Genomic DNA, 18,021 nt, shown 5'->3' on the forward strand with positions numbered 1-18,021 from the left:
TAGGGGGTAAAACGTAGTCCCACCATCTGGACAATGACATAATACATGTATGAGGTGAATTTGGGATCGATAACTACAAGCATTTTTATTTTATTTGGGAAATTGTTCTAACAATTCAGGACTATGGAGCTAATGAAGGCAATGGAGGAGAGGGAAGGTCAGGGACCAGGGTAGGCAAAGAAGAGGGTGCAGGAGATGATCACCAGCAGCGTGACATACCGGAATGACACATGCACCGTGATAGAGGCATCTGACAGCAGCACCGTAATACAGAGCACTGACAGCAGCACCGTGACATACAGCGCTGACAGCAGCACCGTGACATACAGCGCTGACAGCAGCACCGTGACATACAGCGCTGACAGCAGCACCGTGACATACAGCGCTGACAGCAGCACCGTGACATACAGCGCTGACAGCAGCACCGTGACATACAGCGCTGACAGCAGCACCGTGACATACAGCGCTGACAGCAGCACCGTGACATACAGCGCTGACAGCAGCACCGTGACATACAGCGCTGACAGCAGCACCGTGACATACAGCGCTGACAGCAGCACCGTGACATACAGCGCTGACAGCAGCACCGTGACATACAGCACTGACAGCAGCACCGTAAGCAGCCCCAGGAGGAAGTCAGCACAGCACAGGGATGGTGTGATCCCCTCATAATAAGAACCCCCAGGAGGAAGTCAGCACAGCACAGGGATAGTGTGATCCCTTCATAATAAGAACCCCCAGGAGGAAGTCAGCACAGCACAGGGATATCATAAGCAGCCCCAGTAGAAATATGACACCGCTCAACCTCTTCAAAGAGGAGGGTAGGGGCATATAGTACGGTGTGCTTTTTTGGGTCAAGGAAGTGAGCCAAATGAATTAAGAAGGTCTGTGTGCTTGATTAAAAAAATAGTTTATAGACATATACATGGTCTACTGGTCACATGTGTTGAATTCCTCCGAGATCCATGCCTCATTCATTTTTAGAAATGTGAGGTAGTTAACACTGTGGTGAGCTAGGCGAGTACGCTTATCGGTCACAATCCCCCCTGCTGCGCTGAACGTCCTTTCGGACAGGACACTGGATGAGGGGCAAGCCAACAGTTCGATTGCAAATTGGGCAAGCTCTGGCCAGAGGTCAAGCCTGCCCACCCAGTAGTCTAGGGGTTCATCACTCCTCAGAGCGTCCACATCGGCCGTTAACCCAATGTAGTCGGACACCTGACGGTCTAGGCGTTCCCTGATGCTGGATCCGGATGACACCTGTCGATGGGTCGGCTGAAAGAATGACCTCATATCCGAAGTCACCAACACATCTTCAAACCGGCCTCTTCTTGCAGGCGCTGTTGGATTGGTACCCGCAAATCCTTCTCTGGGAGTGGGAATTGCTCCTCTGCCAGCGCACGCAAAAGCAGAATGCAGCATTTCTCGAAGCAAGGCCTGGAAGTGCTGCATTCTGACAGCCCTCTGCGACGGCGGTAACATTTCCGCCATTTTGTGTTTGTACCGGGGGTCTAAGTACGTTGCCACCCAGTACTGGTCCTTGACCCTCATGCTTTTTATACGGGGGTCCCTATTAAAACACTGGAGCATGAAGGCCCCCATTTGCACTAAAGTGGAAGCGGTGTGGTGGCCTGGCTCCTGCTCATCATCCAGGATAATGTCGTCCTCTTCATTCTCCTCTCCCCATCCTCGCACAACAGGGATCCCAGAAAGGTTTAAAGCATGCTCTTCTTGCTCCTGCTCATCCGCCCCGGCACCATCCTCCTCTGACTCCTCATCAGACTCCTGTTGTTGACTTGTCTCAGATAGAGTAGCCCCCCCTGGGAATTCATCCAGCATTGCGACTTCCTCATCTTCCCGCTCCTGCTCCTCCACAGCCTGATCAATGACACGACGCAATGCACGCTCCAGAAAGAAGGCATAAGGTACCATGTCACTGATGGCGCCATGGCTGCGACTGACCAGTTTGGTGATCTCCTCAAATGGCCGCAGAAGTCTGCATGTGTCGCGCATGAGCAGCCACTGGCGCGGTGAAAAAAAACCCAGCTCCCCAGAACCGTTTCTTTCGCAGAGTTCATACAGGTAGACGTTAACTGCACGTTTCTGCTGGAGCAGCCTATCAAGCATATAGAAGGTTGAGTTCCATCGCGTCGGGCAATCGCAAATAAGACGTCTGACCGGCAGATGGTGTCGCCGCTGAATGTCAGCAAGGCGAGCCATGGCCGTGTAAGATCTTCTGAAATGGGCCGAGATTTTCCTTGCCTGCCGCAAGATGTCCTGGACCCCAGGGTATTTGACAAGGAATCGCTGCACGACCAAGTTTAAGACGTGTGCCATGCACGGCACGTGCGTGATTTTGCCCTGTTTCAATGCGCTAAGCAGATTGGCACCGTTGTCACACACCACTTTACCAACTGTCAAATTGAGCGGTGTTAGCCACTCATCTGCCTGTGAACGCAAAGCTGAAAGGAGTGCCGGGCCAGTGTGGCTCTTTGCTTCCAGGCACAACAGACGCAGCACGGCATGGCAACGTCTCACCTGGCATGTGGAATAGGTTCTGGGGAGCTTGGGCGGTGCAGTGGAAGAGACGCTAGCAGCGGAAAAGGAGGAGGCAGCTGAGGAGGAGAGGGAGGAGGATGGAGTAGGAGGAGGAGAAGAAGAGTCAGGCCTGCATGCAATCCGTGGCGGTAAAACCAAATCTACACGGGTGCCACGGGTTACATGCTTGACGGCCGTCAGAAGGTTCACCCAGTGGGCAGTAAAACTGATATACCTTCCCTGCCCGTGTTTGCTAGACCACGTGTCTGTGGTCAGATGTATCTTGGCACCGACACTGTGTGCCAGAGATACATTCACTTGCCGCTGAACATGGCCATATAGCTCTGGGATGCCCTTCTCTGAGAAATACTTCCTTCCTGGGACCTTCCATTGTGGTGTTCCAATGGCCACAAATTTGCGAAAGGCCTCCGAGTCCACCAGTTTATATGGCAGTAGTTGGCGGGCTATGAGTTCTGACAAGCCAGCCGCCAACCGTTGGGCAAGAGGGTTATCCGGCATCATCATTTTTTTACGCTCAAACATTAGGCCCACGGAAGCCTGCCTTTTTGCAGAAAAATGTGAGCTTGGCGTGATGGAAGGTGGAGTGGAGGACAATTGTGAGGAGAGAGGAGAAGGAGAAGTAGAAGACGAGGCTGGACGGTGAGAGCCTGCAGTGTGGCTTTGTGTGTTCCGTTGCTCCCACTGGGCTCGGTGATGGCTGCTCATGTGCCTTCTTAAGGCGGTCGTCCCTAGGTGAGTATTGGGCTTACCGCGACTAACGCGTTGACTGCAAAGATTGCAGATGGCAACGCTATTGTCAGCAGCGGACACGTTAAAAAAAGCCCACACTGCGGAGCCATGTGCCGGTGTCCTGGGAGCGCCAGATGTGACCGTACATGGTCGATGACTCGCTCCTGATACATTTGCAGTCTGCTTTGTCCCTGCTGTGCAATGTAAGTCATTGCTGCTTCTCCTCCCTATCTGCTGGTCCATATCTCCCTCTGAACTCCCCTCCTCTTCCTCTCTTGTGGGCACCCACGTGACATCACTAGACACGTCATCATCAACGTCACCTTCCCCACCGCTATAAGTAGAGATCTCGGAGTAGGCAGCAACACCGGGGACCAACCTCCTCCTTGGGCTGATCTGGGTACTGGCGTCAGACTGCTGAGTAGCGCTTGTTGCTACCTCCTCTTCCTGATCCAATACCAAGAGTGGCTGCGCATCAGAAATGTCCTCTTGATATGGATCGGAAAATAATTCCAGTGACTCAAGCGGAAGGTATGTGGTGGTGGTGGTGGTGGTCGTGTTGTTGGTGGTAGTGTCTTTGGGGGTGCACATAGCAGAGAGTGAAGAAGAGGGTGCAGATCGAGAGGATGAGGAGGGTGCAGAAGAGTAAGGCTGAGCGAGCCACTCAACCAAGTCTGGTGCGTCCTTTAAAGTAATTGAACGCACCTTCTGCAACTTCCCACTTTGGCTCAAGCCTGTTGCTCCTGCCCTACCCCTACCACCCCTGCGGAAGGGCCTGCCTCTTCCTCTGCATGTCATTTTTTAAATGACCCTGTGACAAAACTCTTAGTCCCTATACCGCTGAAGGACTGCTGCAGTATAGGTGAGCGGTCAGCAGTGGTGCACGTCAACCCTATCTATTGTGGACCTATAGCGGTCCTTACAGAACAGCAGACTGTACCGCACTCAAGCCTATGTACCGTAGCACCCTATACCAAGTTACCAGTCCTTATAAGAACTTTTGTGGACCAAGCAGGTTGTGTATTAGTGTTTAGCAGACTGTACGTCAGTCCCTATACCGCTGAAGGACTGCTGCAGTATAGGGCAGCGGTCAGCAGTGGTGCACGTCAACCCTATCTATTGTGGACCGATAGCGGTCCTTACAGAACAGCAGACTGTACCGCACTCAAGCCTATGTACCGTAGCACCCTATACCAAGTTACCAGTCCTTATAAGAACTTTTGTGGACCAAGCAGGTTGTGTATTAGTGTTTAGCAGACTGTACGTCAGTCCCTATACCGCTGAAGGACTGCTGCAGTATAGGGCAGCGGTCAGCAGTGGTGCACGTCAACCCTATCTATTGTGGACCGATAGCGGTCCTTACAGAACAGCAGACTGTACCGCACTCAAGCCTATGTACCGTAGCACCCTATACCAAGTTACCAGTCCTTATAAGAACTTTTGTGGAACAAGCAGGTTGTGTGTTAGTGATTAGCAGACTGTACGTCAGTCCCTATACCGCTGAAGGACTGCTGCAGTATAGGGCAGCGGTCAGCAGTGGTGCACGTCAACCCTATCTATTGTGGACCGATAGCGGTCCTTACAGAACAGCAGACTGTACCGCACTCAAGCCTATGTACCGTAGCACCCTATACCAAGTTACCAGTCCTTATAAGAACTTTTGTGGAACAAGCAGGTTGTGTGTTAGTGATTAGCAGACTGTACGTCAGTCCCTATACCGCTGAAGGACTGCTGCAGTATAGGTGAGCGGTCAGCAGTGGTGCACGTCAACCCTATCTATTGTGGACCGATAGCGGTCCTTACAGAACAGCAGACTGTACCGCACTCAAGCCTATGTACCGTAGCACCCTATACCAAGTTACCAGTCCTTATAAGAACTTTTGTGGAACAAGCAGGTTGTGTGTTAGTGATTAGCAGACTGTACGTCAGTCCCTATACCGCTGAAGGACTGCTGCAGTATAGGTGAGCGGTCAGCAGTGGTGCACGTCAACCCTATCTATTGTGGACCGATAGCGGTCCTTACAGAACAGCAGACTGTACCGCACTCAAGCCTATGTACCGTAGCACCCTATACCAAGTTACCAGTCCTTATAAGAACTTTTGTGGACCAAGCAGGTTGTGTATTAGTGTTTAGCAGACTGTACGTCAGTCCCTATACCGCTGAAGGACTGCTGCAGTATAGGGCAGCGGTCAGCAGTGGTGCACGTCAACCCTATCTATTGTGGACCGATAGCGGTCCTTACAGAACAGCAGACTGTACCGCACTCAAGCCTATGTACCGTAGCACCCTATACCAAGTTACCAGTCCTTATAAGAACTTTTGTGGAACAAGCAGGTTGTGTGTTAGTGATTAGCAGACTGTACGTCAGTCCCTATACCGCTGAAGGACTGCTGCAGTATAGGGCAGCGGTCAGCAGTGGTGCACGTCAACCCTATCTATTGTGGACCGATAGCGGTCCTTACAGAACAGCAGACTGTACCGCACTCAAGCCTATGTACCGTAGCACCCTATACCAAGTTACCAGTCCTTATAAGAACTTTTGTGGACCAAGCAGGTTGTGTATTAGTGTTTAGCAGACTGTACGTCAGTCCCTATACCGCTGAAGGACTGCTGCAGTATAGGGCAGCGGTCAGCAGTGGTGCACGTCAACCCTATCTATTGTGGACCGATAGCGGTCCTTACAGAACAGCAGACTGTACCGCACTCAAGCCTATGTACCGTAGCACCCTATACCAAGTTACCAGTCCTTATAAGAACTTTTGTGGAACAAGCAGGTTGTGTGTTAGTGATTAGCAGACTGTACGTCAGTCCCTATACCGCTGAAGGACTGCTGCAGTATAGGTGAGCGGTCAGCAGTGGTGCACGTCAACCCTATCTATTGTGGACCGATAGCGGTCCTTACAGAACAGCAGACTGTACCGCACTCAAGCCTATGTACCGTAGCACCCTATACCAAGTTACCAGTCCTTATAAGAACTTTTGTGGACCAAGCAGGTTGTGTATTAGTGTTTAGCAGACTGTACGTCAGTCCCTATACCGCTGAAGGACTGCTGCAGTATAGGGCAGCGGTCAGCAGTGGTGCACGTCAACCCTATCTATTGTGGACCGATAGCGGTCCTTACAGAACAGCAGACTGTACCGCACTCAAGCCTATGTACCGTAGCACCCTATACCAAGTTACCAGTCCTTATAAGAACTTTTGTGGACCAAGCAGGTTGTGTGTTAGTGTTTAGCAGACTGTACGTCAGTCCCTATACCGCTGAAGGACTGCTGCAGTATAGGGCAGCGGTCAGCAGTGGTGCACGTCAACCCTATCTATTGTGGACCGATAGCGGTCCTTACAGAACAGCAGACTGTACCGCACTCAAGCCTATGTACCGTAGCACCCTATACCAAGTTACCAGTCCTTATAAGAACTTTTGTGGAACAAGCAGGTTGTGTATTAGTGTTTAGCAGACTGTACGTCAGTCCCTATACCGCTGAAGGACTGCTGCAGTATAGGGCAGCGGTCAGCAGTGGTGCACGTCAACCCTATCTATTGTGGACCGATAGCGGTCCTTACAGAACAGCAGACTGTACCGCACTCAAGCCTATGTACCGTAGCACCCTATACCAAGTTACCAGTCCTTATAAGAACTTTTGTGGAACAAGCAGGTTGTGTGTTAGTGATTAGCAGACTGTACGTCAGTCCCTATACCGCTGAAGGACTGCTGCAGTATAGGGCAGCGGTCAGCAGTGGTGCACGTCAACCCTATCTATTGTGGACCGATAGCGGTCCTTACAGAACAGCAGACTGTACCGCACTCAAGCCTATGTACCGTAGCACCCTATACCAAGTTACCAGTCCTTATAAGAACTTTTGTGGAACAAGTGAGTTGTGAATGTTTAGCAGACTGCAGCAGAAGGGCAGCAGTCAAGTATAATATCCTTTCTATATTTGGAAGAAAGAATATTATACATGTACAAGCCTATTACTGTACCACTGATACCAGTCCTGAAAAGAACCTTTGTGGAACTAATAATAACAGCAAGTCTTTAAAATTACCCTCACTGCCTGACAACACTGCTTCCTTCCTGTCCCTATACAAATTGGCAAAAAAAGAGAACGATTAGTGGTTACTGGAACAGCTCTTTTGTGGACCTTGATAGTAACAGCTAATGATGATGATGATGATGATGATGATGAAAGACTAATCTGGCTGTCCCTGTAGCATACACCGTCCTTTCCCTTTCTCTAAACTAACAAAAGACACTCAGGCTGCTGCAAGAATCAGCAGCACAGCAAACCTATCAACACCTAACACCTATACCAGTCCTGAAAAGAACTTTTGTGTACCAAATAGCTAGTGGTTTATCTCTCCCTACTCCACACAGGAACCTGTCCCTATCTTAACAGAAGAAAGAATGTAAAATGGCCACCGGATCGGGTGTATTTATAGGTTAGGGGGAATGTACAAGTGTCCATGTGCTGTCATGTCTCAATTGGCTGTCCTGTATCACATGATAAACGTGTCACCAAAGGTTAAAGTTCTTGTATACATTAAACACGTAAGTCCGCCGCGGCGAACGACGGAAAAAGGCGTTCGAACGTGCGGACCGCGAATGTCGGAAATTCGCCGCGAAACGACCGCCGGGCGAACCGTTCGGCCATCACTACTGAGGAGCCTTCTTCTCAATGATCATTACAACATTATACTGGGAGCTGTAGATTGTAATTGTTGGAAGGGGTTCCCTGATACTGGAAAGTTATTTAAAGGATTCCTCAGTGTTAAACAGGTTGAGAAGGGCTGTGCAAAAGGATTCATAATTTTGTTTATCCAAGCTTGTCATTCACTTACACAATTCTGCCACAATTTAGTACCAGGCACGTGACACACTTAGTTACAGTTTTAGCAGTTCAGCTAAATAGGGGCAAAATGCATGAGAAGATGACGCTGGGTTGTTGAACTGGACCTGATCCCCAATAAGAAGCTCGGAAGATGCCAGCACATGTTCGCTGGAAAGTACCTCTTCCTGGTTCATGCGATTCTGGGTTGACTGATATGAAGAACCAGCACTGTTCAGTGTGGAAGAGGTGAATGAATGACATGACTGCCTGATAAAACATAGAATGCATTAAGATAAAAAAAAAAAAAAAACTCTCTGACTTTATAACCCCTTTAATGACTTGGAGAGGATCTGGAGTGGGACAAAATCCCTCCAGAGATGTGTGCAAACCAGGTGGCCAACTACAAGAAACGTCTGACCTCTGTGATTGCCAACAAGGGTTTTGCCACCAAGTACTAAGTCATGTTTTGCGAAGGGGTCAAATACTTATTTCATTCATTAAAACGCAAATCAATTTATAACTTTTTTGAAATGCGTTTTCTGGATATTTTTGTTGTTATTTTGTCTCTCACTGTTAAAATAAACCTTCCATTAAAAACATAGACTAATCATTTCTTTGTCAGTGGGCAAACATACAAAATCAGCAGGGGATCAAATACCGTTTTCCCTCACTAGATGCATACTTGCACTAGTTAAAGCTGGACCAACGCAACTGTGTTAGCCTTAAAGTTCCACCCAAAATTGGAACTTCTGCTTTAAGCACTCCTGACCCCCTGATATGCCATGTTTGGCATGTAATTTTTTTGGAGGGGGGGGAGTGGGTACCTAGTTTTGACAGGTACCCAGCTCCCACTTCCTGTTTTCGCAGCCTCGCCGCCTAGGCGACCACTTCTCTCCTTCTCTCCCCCTCCCTCTCTCCAATCTTCTGGGACAGGTCCCAGAAGATTGCCTGGCCACTGAGAGAATGCAGCGTGACTTGAGAATGCGCAGTGCGCACACGGCTGTGAAGCCGCAAACTGGCACAGCCGGGTGCCCACACTTGCAGTGGCGATGATGTGGAGAGGTGGGGGAAGGGGAGCAAGGCTTAAGGTGGCCGTGTCGCTGGACCATGGGACAGGTGAGTGGCTGTTTATTAAAAGTCAGCAGATACACTTTTTTAGCTGCTGACTTTTAATAAACGTAAAAATTAGTGGAGTGCGACTTTAAAGTGGTTGTAAACCCTTACAAACCACTTTGACCTACAGGTAAGCCTAGATGAAGGCTTACCTGTAGGTCCAAGCAATATCTCCTAAACCTATATGGTTTAGGAGATATTTGCCCGAAAACGGGCACCGCTGTCTACGGCGCATGCGCCGTAGACAGTGGCGCGCAGGCGCACTGAGGGCGGCATTTCCAAGAATGGAGCTGCCGCGTGTGTCGACTCCCGTGCGCATGCGCGGGAGTGACGTCATCGCGGCTTCGCCTAGAGGCGATTCAGTTCGCATTGTGCGCTATACAAGTATTTCATTCATTCATTCATTCACAGCGGCGGAGCTGCGAGACCCCACCAACAAGATGGATGCGGTGGACTACAGGGGACAGCGGCGACTTCGCTGGCTCCTGTGTCAGGTAAGTGACACATAATGAGCTACTATGCGATGCATAGTAGTCCATTATGCTTTGCCTTTGCAGGGAATGAAAGAGGAAGTAAACTCATCAGGGTTTACTTCCTCTTTAAATTACAGTTTACTATATAGAATATCAATACAGCAGCACCTTTGAGAAATACTACTCTAAACATGTTAGCATTTTGCTATTGACAGTGCAGGGTAAGAAGAAAAATACAATCAAAACCATTATTAGAATAGTCTCAACTGTATGTCTAGGTAGTTGCTATAGTTTAGTATGTAAAAAGGGGTTGTTGAAAATGTTCTTTGCTGTGAAATGGAAGTTTTTTCAAATACGAATTTGCTTGATAGAACACAAATTGTGAATGTGGGGGAGAGTAGTGAAAAGATTTTCCTGAAGAAGAGCGCCATCAACTACAACGATAAGATACAACAGAGGCCCCCCACAGCAAGGGTGCACTTTGAAGATGAATCAGAACACGAGGCAGAGGTTCGCTACCAAGAAAGGCATCTGTTACAGAGAACTCATACAACTAAAATAAGTTTGGATAGTTTGCCAAAACCTCAGGTAAAGTCTCTGGAAAGGATCAAAACACTTGAATCAGCTGAGATGTCTGCCTCACCAACAGCTGGGCAAAAGACTGCAAACCTTCCGTACAGGCGTCAACCTTTCCCACCAAACGTAGCAAAGAAAGTGTTAATTGATATTCCAAGAAGTGGTCTTCCCAGCAGGCGACCTGTTCAAATGCGGACATCTCAAGCCATGAAGGACAAGCATTTATCTTCTAGTACTGGCAAGGAGGCCAACAGTCTTGATGGAATCACTATGAGCTTTACAAATCCCAACCAGGAGGGGAAGGAAAAAAACCCAAGTACATCGGAAAGTAAAGAAGAAAATAAAAGCAATTACAGCTTTTCATCCCTGGAGACCATTGGCAGCGGAATCACAGAAGGTAATACATAACATTAATGCATATTTGCAGATTTTACACATGTTGACCAACAGCGCATCAGTGTGATAGCAGCCCTATAGGAGGCTCAGGACAGTAAGGGCTTGTTTACATTTGCAGTTTGGGGGAGGTAAAACCACATAGTTTATTGTGGCCCACAACCAGTTACCAGTTAAATCACTTACAGTAAGTGGCCCTTAATCTTAAGGTTGACCACCCCTGATTTAGGGTGCATTGGTCAGCATGGTGCCTAAATATAGCCCTGGTCTGAGTGTGGTCCTGCCAATGTGTACCAATAACCAGACAGAACTTCCATTCTAATCCATTTTGCACCACAGAAATCCCTGAGAAAGTTACAACAAACATGCTTTCTTTCAGGAGAACCATCTCTGAGCCTTTTTCTCTTCCCTTCCCTCCTTGTTTATCACCCCTTTCTTTACTCTCTAATAAAGCCCCATACACACTATCAGATTTTCTGCAGATTTTTGTCTTCAGATTTACCAAAACCATGTAGTACAAGGGCCTGTCCGATTACATACAAATTGAGACTCCTAAGGTTTGACCTCATATTATATGGTTTTGAATGGTTTTGGTAAATCTGAAGGAAAAAAAATCAGCAGAAAATCTGATAGTGTGTATGGGGCTTAAAGAGGAAGTAAACCCTGATGAGTTTACTTCCTCTTTCATTCCCTGCAAAGGCAAAGCATAATGGACTACTATGCATCGCATAGTAGCCCATTATGTGTCACTTACCTGACACAGGAGCCAGCGAAGTCACCGCTATCCCCTGTAGTCCGCAGCATCCATCTTGTTGGTGGGGTCTCGCAGCTCCGCCGCTGTCATTCAGCGAAGCCACGATGACGTCACTCCCACGCATGCGCACGGGAGTCGACACGCGCGGCAGCTCCTTTCTTGGAAATGCCGCGCTCAGTGCGCCTGCGCGCCGCTGTCTACGGCGCATGCGCCGTAGACAGCGGTGCCCGTTTTCGGGCAAATATCTCCTAAACCATATACGTTTAGGAGATATTGCTTGGACCTACAGGTAAGCCTTAATCTAGGCTTACCTGTAGGTCAAAGTGGTTTGTAAGGGTTTACAACCACTTTAAGCGATTTCCTGATGTCCGGTTTTATAACTGCTGAATATACAAGTTAGAATATAAATAAAAGAGGGTATTGTTTTATATTTCTGGCCACTGTGTAATCACAATACAGATTCATACCCTTGTTGCTGCCTTTTCACACAGTTTCCTCTGAAGTAACTATAACAACGCTGGAATGGAGAGGTTCTGGATCTTCCATTGGCAGTGAAAGTCACACAAGACCTTCATCTCAAAACCAAACCCTCAATCTGAATCATCCATCATTGGGTAAAAGTAAAACCTGCTGTAAATGATGTATATCTTTTTTTCCCCCTGTTTCTTTATTTAGAAAAGGCATACGGTAATACAGAAACCACAACATTGGTGAATTATGTACATCTTTATGCAAATTATAAATCACATAAGACCAGGGCTGTAACTATGAATCATGGTGCCCAATTCACTGGTGGCCGCTCCATAGGGTGAGCAGGGGCACCACCCCCACCTATACGTCCGGCCTCCTGATCTACACACAGGGGGCCGGATGCATGGATTCCAATGGCGGGGGTGGGTTTTTTTGAAGCATGTGATTAGAGCCAGAGGCTCTAATAGGCTTCAAAACAGGGTGGGCTTGGGGCACAGAGCACTGCGCTCTGATCCCACCCAGTTGTGTGACACTAGCGCATTAATATTTGCAATTCTTCCTCTTTCTCCTCCCGGCCAATCAAGAAGCCCCTATTGGGGACACACTTCTGGTTCCTATTCGGCCAGAATGAGGATGTCTCCTGTGTGCTTGCCAGAGTGGCCCAGCCTCTTCCTTCTCCCTATCTCTATAAGGTAAAGCAGCCTCTCGGGGGGACCGCCGCCGCCCCCGTCTCCCACGGGGAGGAGGGGGATGATCGCCGCCACCTGTCTCCCGCGGGGAGGTGGGGGATGATTGCCACCACCTGTCTGCTGCGGGAGAAGGTGATCGCCACCGTCTGTGTCTCCCATGGGGGTGGTGGATGACCCACCGCCCGTCTCCCATGTGGGAGGGGACATCGCTGCCATCTGTGTCTCCCAAGGGGTTTGGTGGATGAAGCGCCGTCCGTCTCCCAGAGGGAAGGGCGGTGTTGGTTGTGCCGCCCCCTAAATAAGTGAGCACCAGCTGCCACTGGTACCCATAGCAAAATTGTGGTGGGGCCTTACAAACTAACTCTCTCTGTAGTAGGTAGGGCTAAACCTGACATTGGACAAGTATGTCTGTCACATACCTGGTGGAGATTGAGCTGTGGAGGGGGCTTCTCTTGCACCTCCTGTCCAACACCCCTGATAGTGATGACAGGTAGTAGAGGACACAGAGTGGCACGAGGGCCAGTGTGGCGGATGACTCTGGCTGTACTTTGGCAGGAACCAGGTAAGTTGAGAGCGCTGGGCCGGAACTGAGGACAGGAGCTCCGGGACACTGAATCAGTAGCTGGAAGCGTAGCCGAGATGTAAGCCAAGGGTTCATCAGGAGCCGGGCAGAGCAGGTACAGAGTCGTGAGGCAGAGGCAAAGACGGGACACAGGCCGGGTTCGGTACACAGGTGGGCAATGAGGCACAGGAACATCAGGCAGAAGCAGAGTCAAACACAAGCCGGGGTCACAAGTAGGCAGACGGAGGCCAAGAGGTGGTTCAGGCAAGCTGGGTCGGGATGCAGGAAACTGGTTCAGGATCGGGTAATCAAGCACTAGCTGAAGGGGCCACTCAGCAAGTTGTGCATGTCACTGGCAGGTTTAAATAGGCGGATGTGCACACCAGCGTGCACACCGGCTCGCATCATGTCTTTTCTTGAGCATCTCCTGGATTGTCCATGCCTGCGCACCACTGTGCGCTTGTTGCCCGAGTTTCCCTTACAATGTCTAAATCCAGAAAGGCAGAAGTCCCATTATAGTCAGTACACCACCAGTGATATGTTCTCTAGATCAAAGTTGTATTAGTAATAATAAAAATAATAATAGTTGTATTTTATAACAGAATTGCTCTTGAATAGGGATGAGCTTCGAGTTTGAGTCGAATGTAAGTTCGAATCGAACATCGGCTGTTCAATCGTTCTTCGAAGATCGAACATTATGGGCTTTTCTCACCAAATTCGAGCGGCGCGCCACAGCCCATAATGCATTGCGTCATCGCAGTGGTTTGCTGGCTGATGATTGGCCAAGCATGCAACATGACCCGCATGCTTTGGCCAATCACAGCGCCGTAAGCAAACAGAGCCATAATTGGCCAAAAGCAGGGTGCCTTTAGCCAATTATGGCTCAGGGGGTTAAGTACATGCCTCACTCTATATAAGGCCGCCTGCATGTTGGCCCTGTGTAGTGTGTTGCTGGCGTTATAGAGCAATCGATAGAGAGAGAGAGAGAGAGAGAGAGAGAGTCATTTATAATTTACTTTGAGCAGGCAGTTTATTCAGTTAGGTAGATCTCACTGCAGACTGTTCCTGCTGTACTATTTCTACTTCAGGCAGGCATTTGATCGAGTTTAGCTAGATCTCAATGCAGACCATTCATGCTGTACTGTTTCTAATCTACTTCAGGCAGGCAGTTGATCCAGTTTAGTTAGAGCTCACTGTGGACCGTTTCCGTTGCTCTGTTCCTAATATACTACAGGCAGTTCATTCAGTTATCATATACATCAGAATGTGATCAACCTGGAAATCCAAAACCGACCACTAACAGCGCTTATATTACATATCAGTGAAACCACCAATCACCTGTTCAAATCATGTAGTACCTTTAGATCCAATACATTATACAAGAGCTTATAACCACTAACACAGAAACAGATTATGTATAAGTGATGTGAACACACACTGTTCCACGTTAATCAGTCCAGCACCACAAAATAGAGTCCTTCACAATATCATTAGCATGTGTAATCTGCGCTCTATCTTCCAATGTGCCTGGATGTGCGTGGATGCAGTCCTACACCTTCACCAAACTTTTCACCTCCGTGAATATGCACTCAGATGGCCGCTTACCAGACAGTAGTCTCTTTTGAGCCTATCTCCGCTGTGCGGAATCCCTCTGTATGGTTCTGTGTGCTCCGTTGGTTTCTCACTCATTAGTTGCGGACATGGAAAAGATTCAAGGGGTCTGATATAGTGTAGTATCTTTTATTAATAATCAGATTACCCTACCCCCCTTACATAATATGCTTACATTATAACCATTTAAAAGAAGCCTGTAAAATTTGGGGTGTCAGTTGTGCCATACAAGCGCCTCACCAGTGGGCTGCAGCTCTCGTCCGTCGCAGTCCCCGTGTAGAGACCCGGGTCCTTGTCGGCTCTCACTCCCCTTCTCTGCTCGCGTGACCACGCCCTGACGCGTTTCGTGTTAACGTCTTCAGAGTGTGCTGCAGTATATTCAGTACACTGTATCCAGTTTAGCTAAATCTCGCTGCAGACTGTTCCTGTTTTTGTGTTCTCCTAATATACTACAGGCAGGCAGTTCATTCAGTTAGATGCAGTATATTCAGAATCAGTATATATATATATATATATATATATATATATACATACACATCCCAGCTTTGTGCAGCTACATCTCACTGCAGGCCAATCCTGGTGTACCTATTCAAATACATTACAAATAAATCAAATACAGTATGTCTGGAAGCCCAACAAGGAGAGGCAGACGCTCACAGGCCACTAAAAAAGGGCAAGCAGGCTCTGTGTCTACAGCCAACATTGCTGGTCATGGACACAGTGCATCCTCAGCACATGGCCGTGGGGCACGCTTGTCCTTTTTTCGGCAGCTGGCCGTGTTGAGCCACAACATGCAGAAGAGTTGGTAGAGTGGATGACCAAGCCATCCTCATCCTTCTCATCCTCTGTCACCCAGGCTCAGAGTACTTTGGCTGCCAATGCAGCTGCCAAAGCGGCCTCTTCCATTGGCCCAATGTCATCAGTCACTCCTTCCCTAGCCCCACCATCATGCCCTGAGGAGTCCCCCGAAGTGTTCGACCACAGTGTTGGGTACATGCTGCAGGAGGATGCGCAGCATTTTCAAGGCTCCAATGATGGTACCCAGATTGAGGAAGGCAGTAACATGAGCCAAGAGAGAGGGGGTGCCCAAGAAGGACAACAAACTGGCAGTCAGGTTCCCCCAGCTGCAGCATACTGCCAGGTTTGCTCCAGTGACGAGGAGGGAGGGGATGGTGAGGTCACTGACTCTACATGGGTACCTGATAGGAGAGAGGAGGAGGAGGAGGTACATCTCCAATGAGGCAGGATTCTCCAGGGGCCAGCTTAAGGGCAGCCAACCGACTGTATCACACTGCAGAGCTCCACATGTGCAGGGTGCTGCTGACTTTGCGCGTTTTTTCAAAAGTTCTTTGGTGTGGGCCTTTTTTGAGATGTGTGCAGCAGATCGCACCATTGCTGTTTGCAACATATGTCTGAAGCGTATCAAGCGTGGCCAAAACAGCAGCTACTTGGGCACCACATGCTTGACCAGACATATGTCAAACTCCCATGCAGTCCGTTGGCAAGTGTACTTAAAAGACCCACACCACAGAACAAGGTGGACCTCTCCTTGCTCCTCATCAGCTTGGATCTCCAACCCACTATACCTTCAGTTCTCTCAGAAACCTGCACTGAGAGGAATGAAGGTGTAGAAGCCAAGTACTGCTATCGGTACACCAATGTCCGGTTGTAGCAGGCAAATTTCCCTACCCCAGTTGCTAAACCAGCCATCCACATGCCCAGCAGCTGAATAACTTGGAAAAATTGCTAGCACTCCAATTCAGCTGGTAGACTCTGCCCCCTTTCGTGAATTTGTGAAATGTGCAGTACCTCAGTGGCAGGTTCCCAAACGCCACTTTTTTTCACAGAAGGCAATTATGGCTCTCTACCGGCATGTGGAAGGCAATGTCTTGGCCTCGCTGGACAGGGCGGTCAGCGGTAAGGTGCATATTACTGCTGACTCATGGTCCAGCAGGCATGGACAGGGACGTTGCCTATCTTTCACGGCACACTGGGTGACCCTGCTGGCAGCTGGGAAGGATGCAGGACAGGGTGCAGTATTGTTGGCACTTGTTCCACCACCACGCTTCCAAAATGCTACTAGTGGTGATTCTGACACACCTTTCTCCTCCATCCCCTCTTCTTATTCTTCCTCCGTGGCCTCTTCCTTTATAGATTTGTCCTCTGAACCAGAGGTGCTTCGTAGGCGTTCAAGGGGCTACGCAAGCACTCAGGCAAAAAGAGGCCATGCGGTGCTTGAGCTGGTGTGCTTAGGGGACAGGAGCCACACTGGGGCAGAGATTCTGTCAGCTCTGAAGGGGCAGGCCCAGAGGTGGTTTATGCCATGCCAGCTTCAGGCAGGAATGGTGGTTTGGGACAATGGCACCAACCTCCTTTCCGCTCTCCGACAGGGACACTTCACCATGTTCCTTGTTTGGCTCACATCCTTAATTTGGTGGTGCAGCAGTTCTTGTGCAGGTACCAAGGCTTACAGGATCTCCTGAGGCAGGCCAGGAAAGTCTGTGTGCATTTCCACCGGTCATATAATGCCAGTGCTCGGCTGGCTGACCTCCAAAAGGAATACAACCTGCCCAAGAACCGCCTAATCTGTGACATGCCCACCAGATGGAACTCAACGTTGGCCATGCTGCAACGGCTGCACATGCAGCAGAGGGCCATCAATGAGTACCTGTGCGACTAATACACCAGGACAGGTCAGAGGAGCTTGGCTTTTTTTCGTCATGCCAATGGCTCATAATCAAGGATGCATGCACTGTCCTGTCACCATTTGAGGAGGCCGCGAGGATGGTGAGCAGTGACAGTGCATGCATCAGTGATACTGTCCTGACCTGTTGGAGCACACGCTGCATGGAATAATGGACAGGCCCTTGAGGCAGAACAGAGGGAGGAAGAAGAGGACTTCCTTGCCTCTCAAGGCCCCCTTTATCCAGACAGTGTTCCTGCAGGCCGATCACACAGGAAGAGGAGGAGGAGGATTGTGTCAGCATGGAGGTGGAGCCTAGCACTCAGCATCAGCAGCAGTCTTCAAGGGATTGTTTATAGTCCCCAGAAACCCATGGACTTGTACGTGGCTGGGAGAATGTGGCTGCGGATCAAAGTAAGAAAACACATTTTTTGTTGCGCTAATGGGTCACATGCAGTGGGGGGGGGGGGATAGGATGGGAAGGGAGATGGTGGGATGTGGCTGAAATAAAGGGACAATGTTTAAAATTCAAATACTGTTTTTGAAGAAGTCCAAAAAATCAGAAGCTGTTATAAGACA

At 49.1% G+C, this 18,021-nt stretch overlaps 1 protein-coding gene across 2 annotated transcripts in view; it reads left to right on the forward strand.

The window, feature by feature from the left end:
• LOC143975907 (uncharacterized) overlaps positions 1 to 18,021 on the forward strand; it is a 217,203-nt gene that overhangs the window by 24,582 nt on the left and 174,600 nt on the right. For both annotated transcript variants that reach the window (XM_077478451.1, XM_077478452.1), the window contains exons 5-6: positions 10,075 to 10,676; positions 11,918 to 12,040. In XM_077478451.1, coding sequence (XP_077334577.1) covers positions 10,075 to 10,676; positions 11,918 to 12,040 — 725 coding nt within the window. The remainder of the gene's footprint in view (positions 1 to 10,074; positions 10,677 to 11,917; positions 12,041 to 18,021) is intronic.

The sequence above is a fragment of the Lithobates pipiens genome, unplaced genomic scaffold (assembly GCF_037356315.1).
Source record: "Lithobates pipiens isolate NorthernLeopardFrog02 unplaced genomic scaffold, aLitPip1_a1.2 Scaffold_1, whole genome shotgun sequence".
NCBI lineage: Eukaryota > Metazoa > Chordata > Amphibia > Anura > Ranidae > Lithobates > Lithobates pipiens.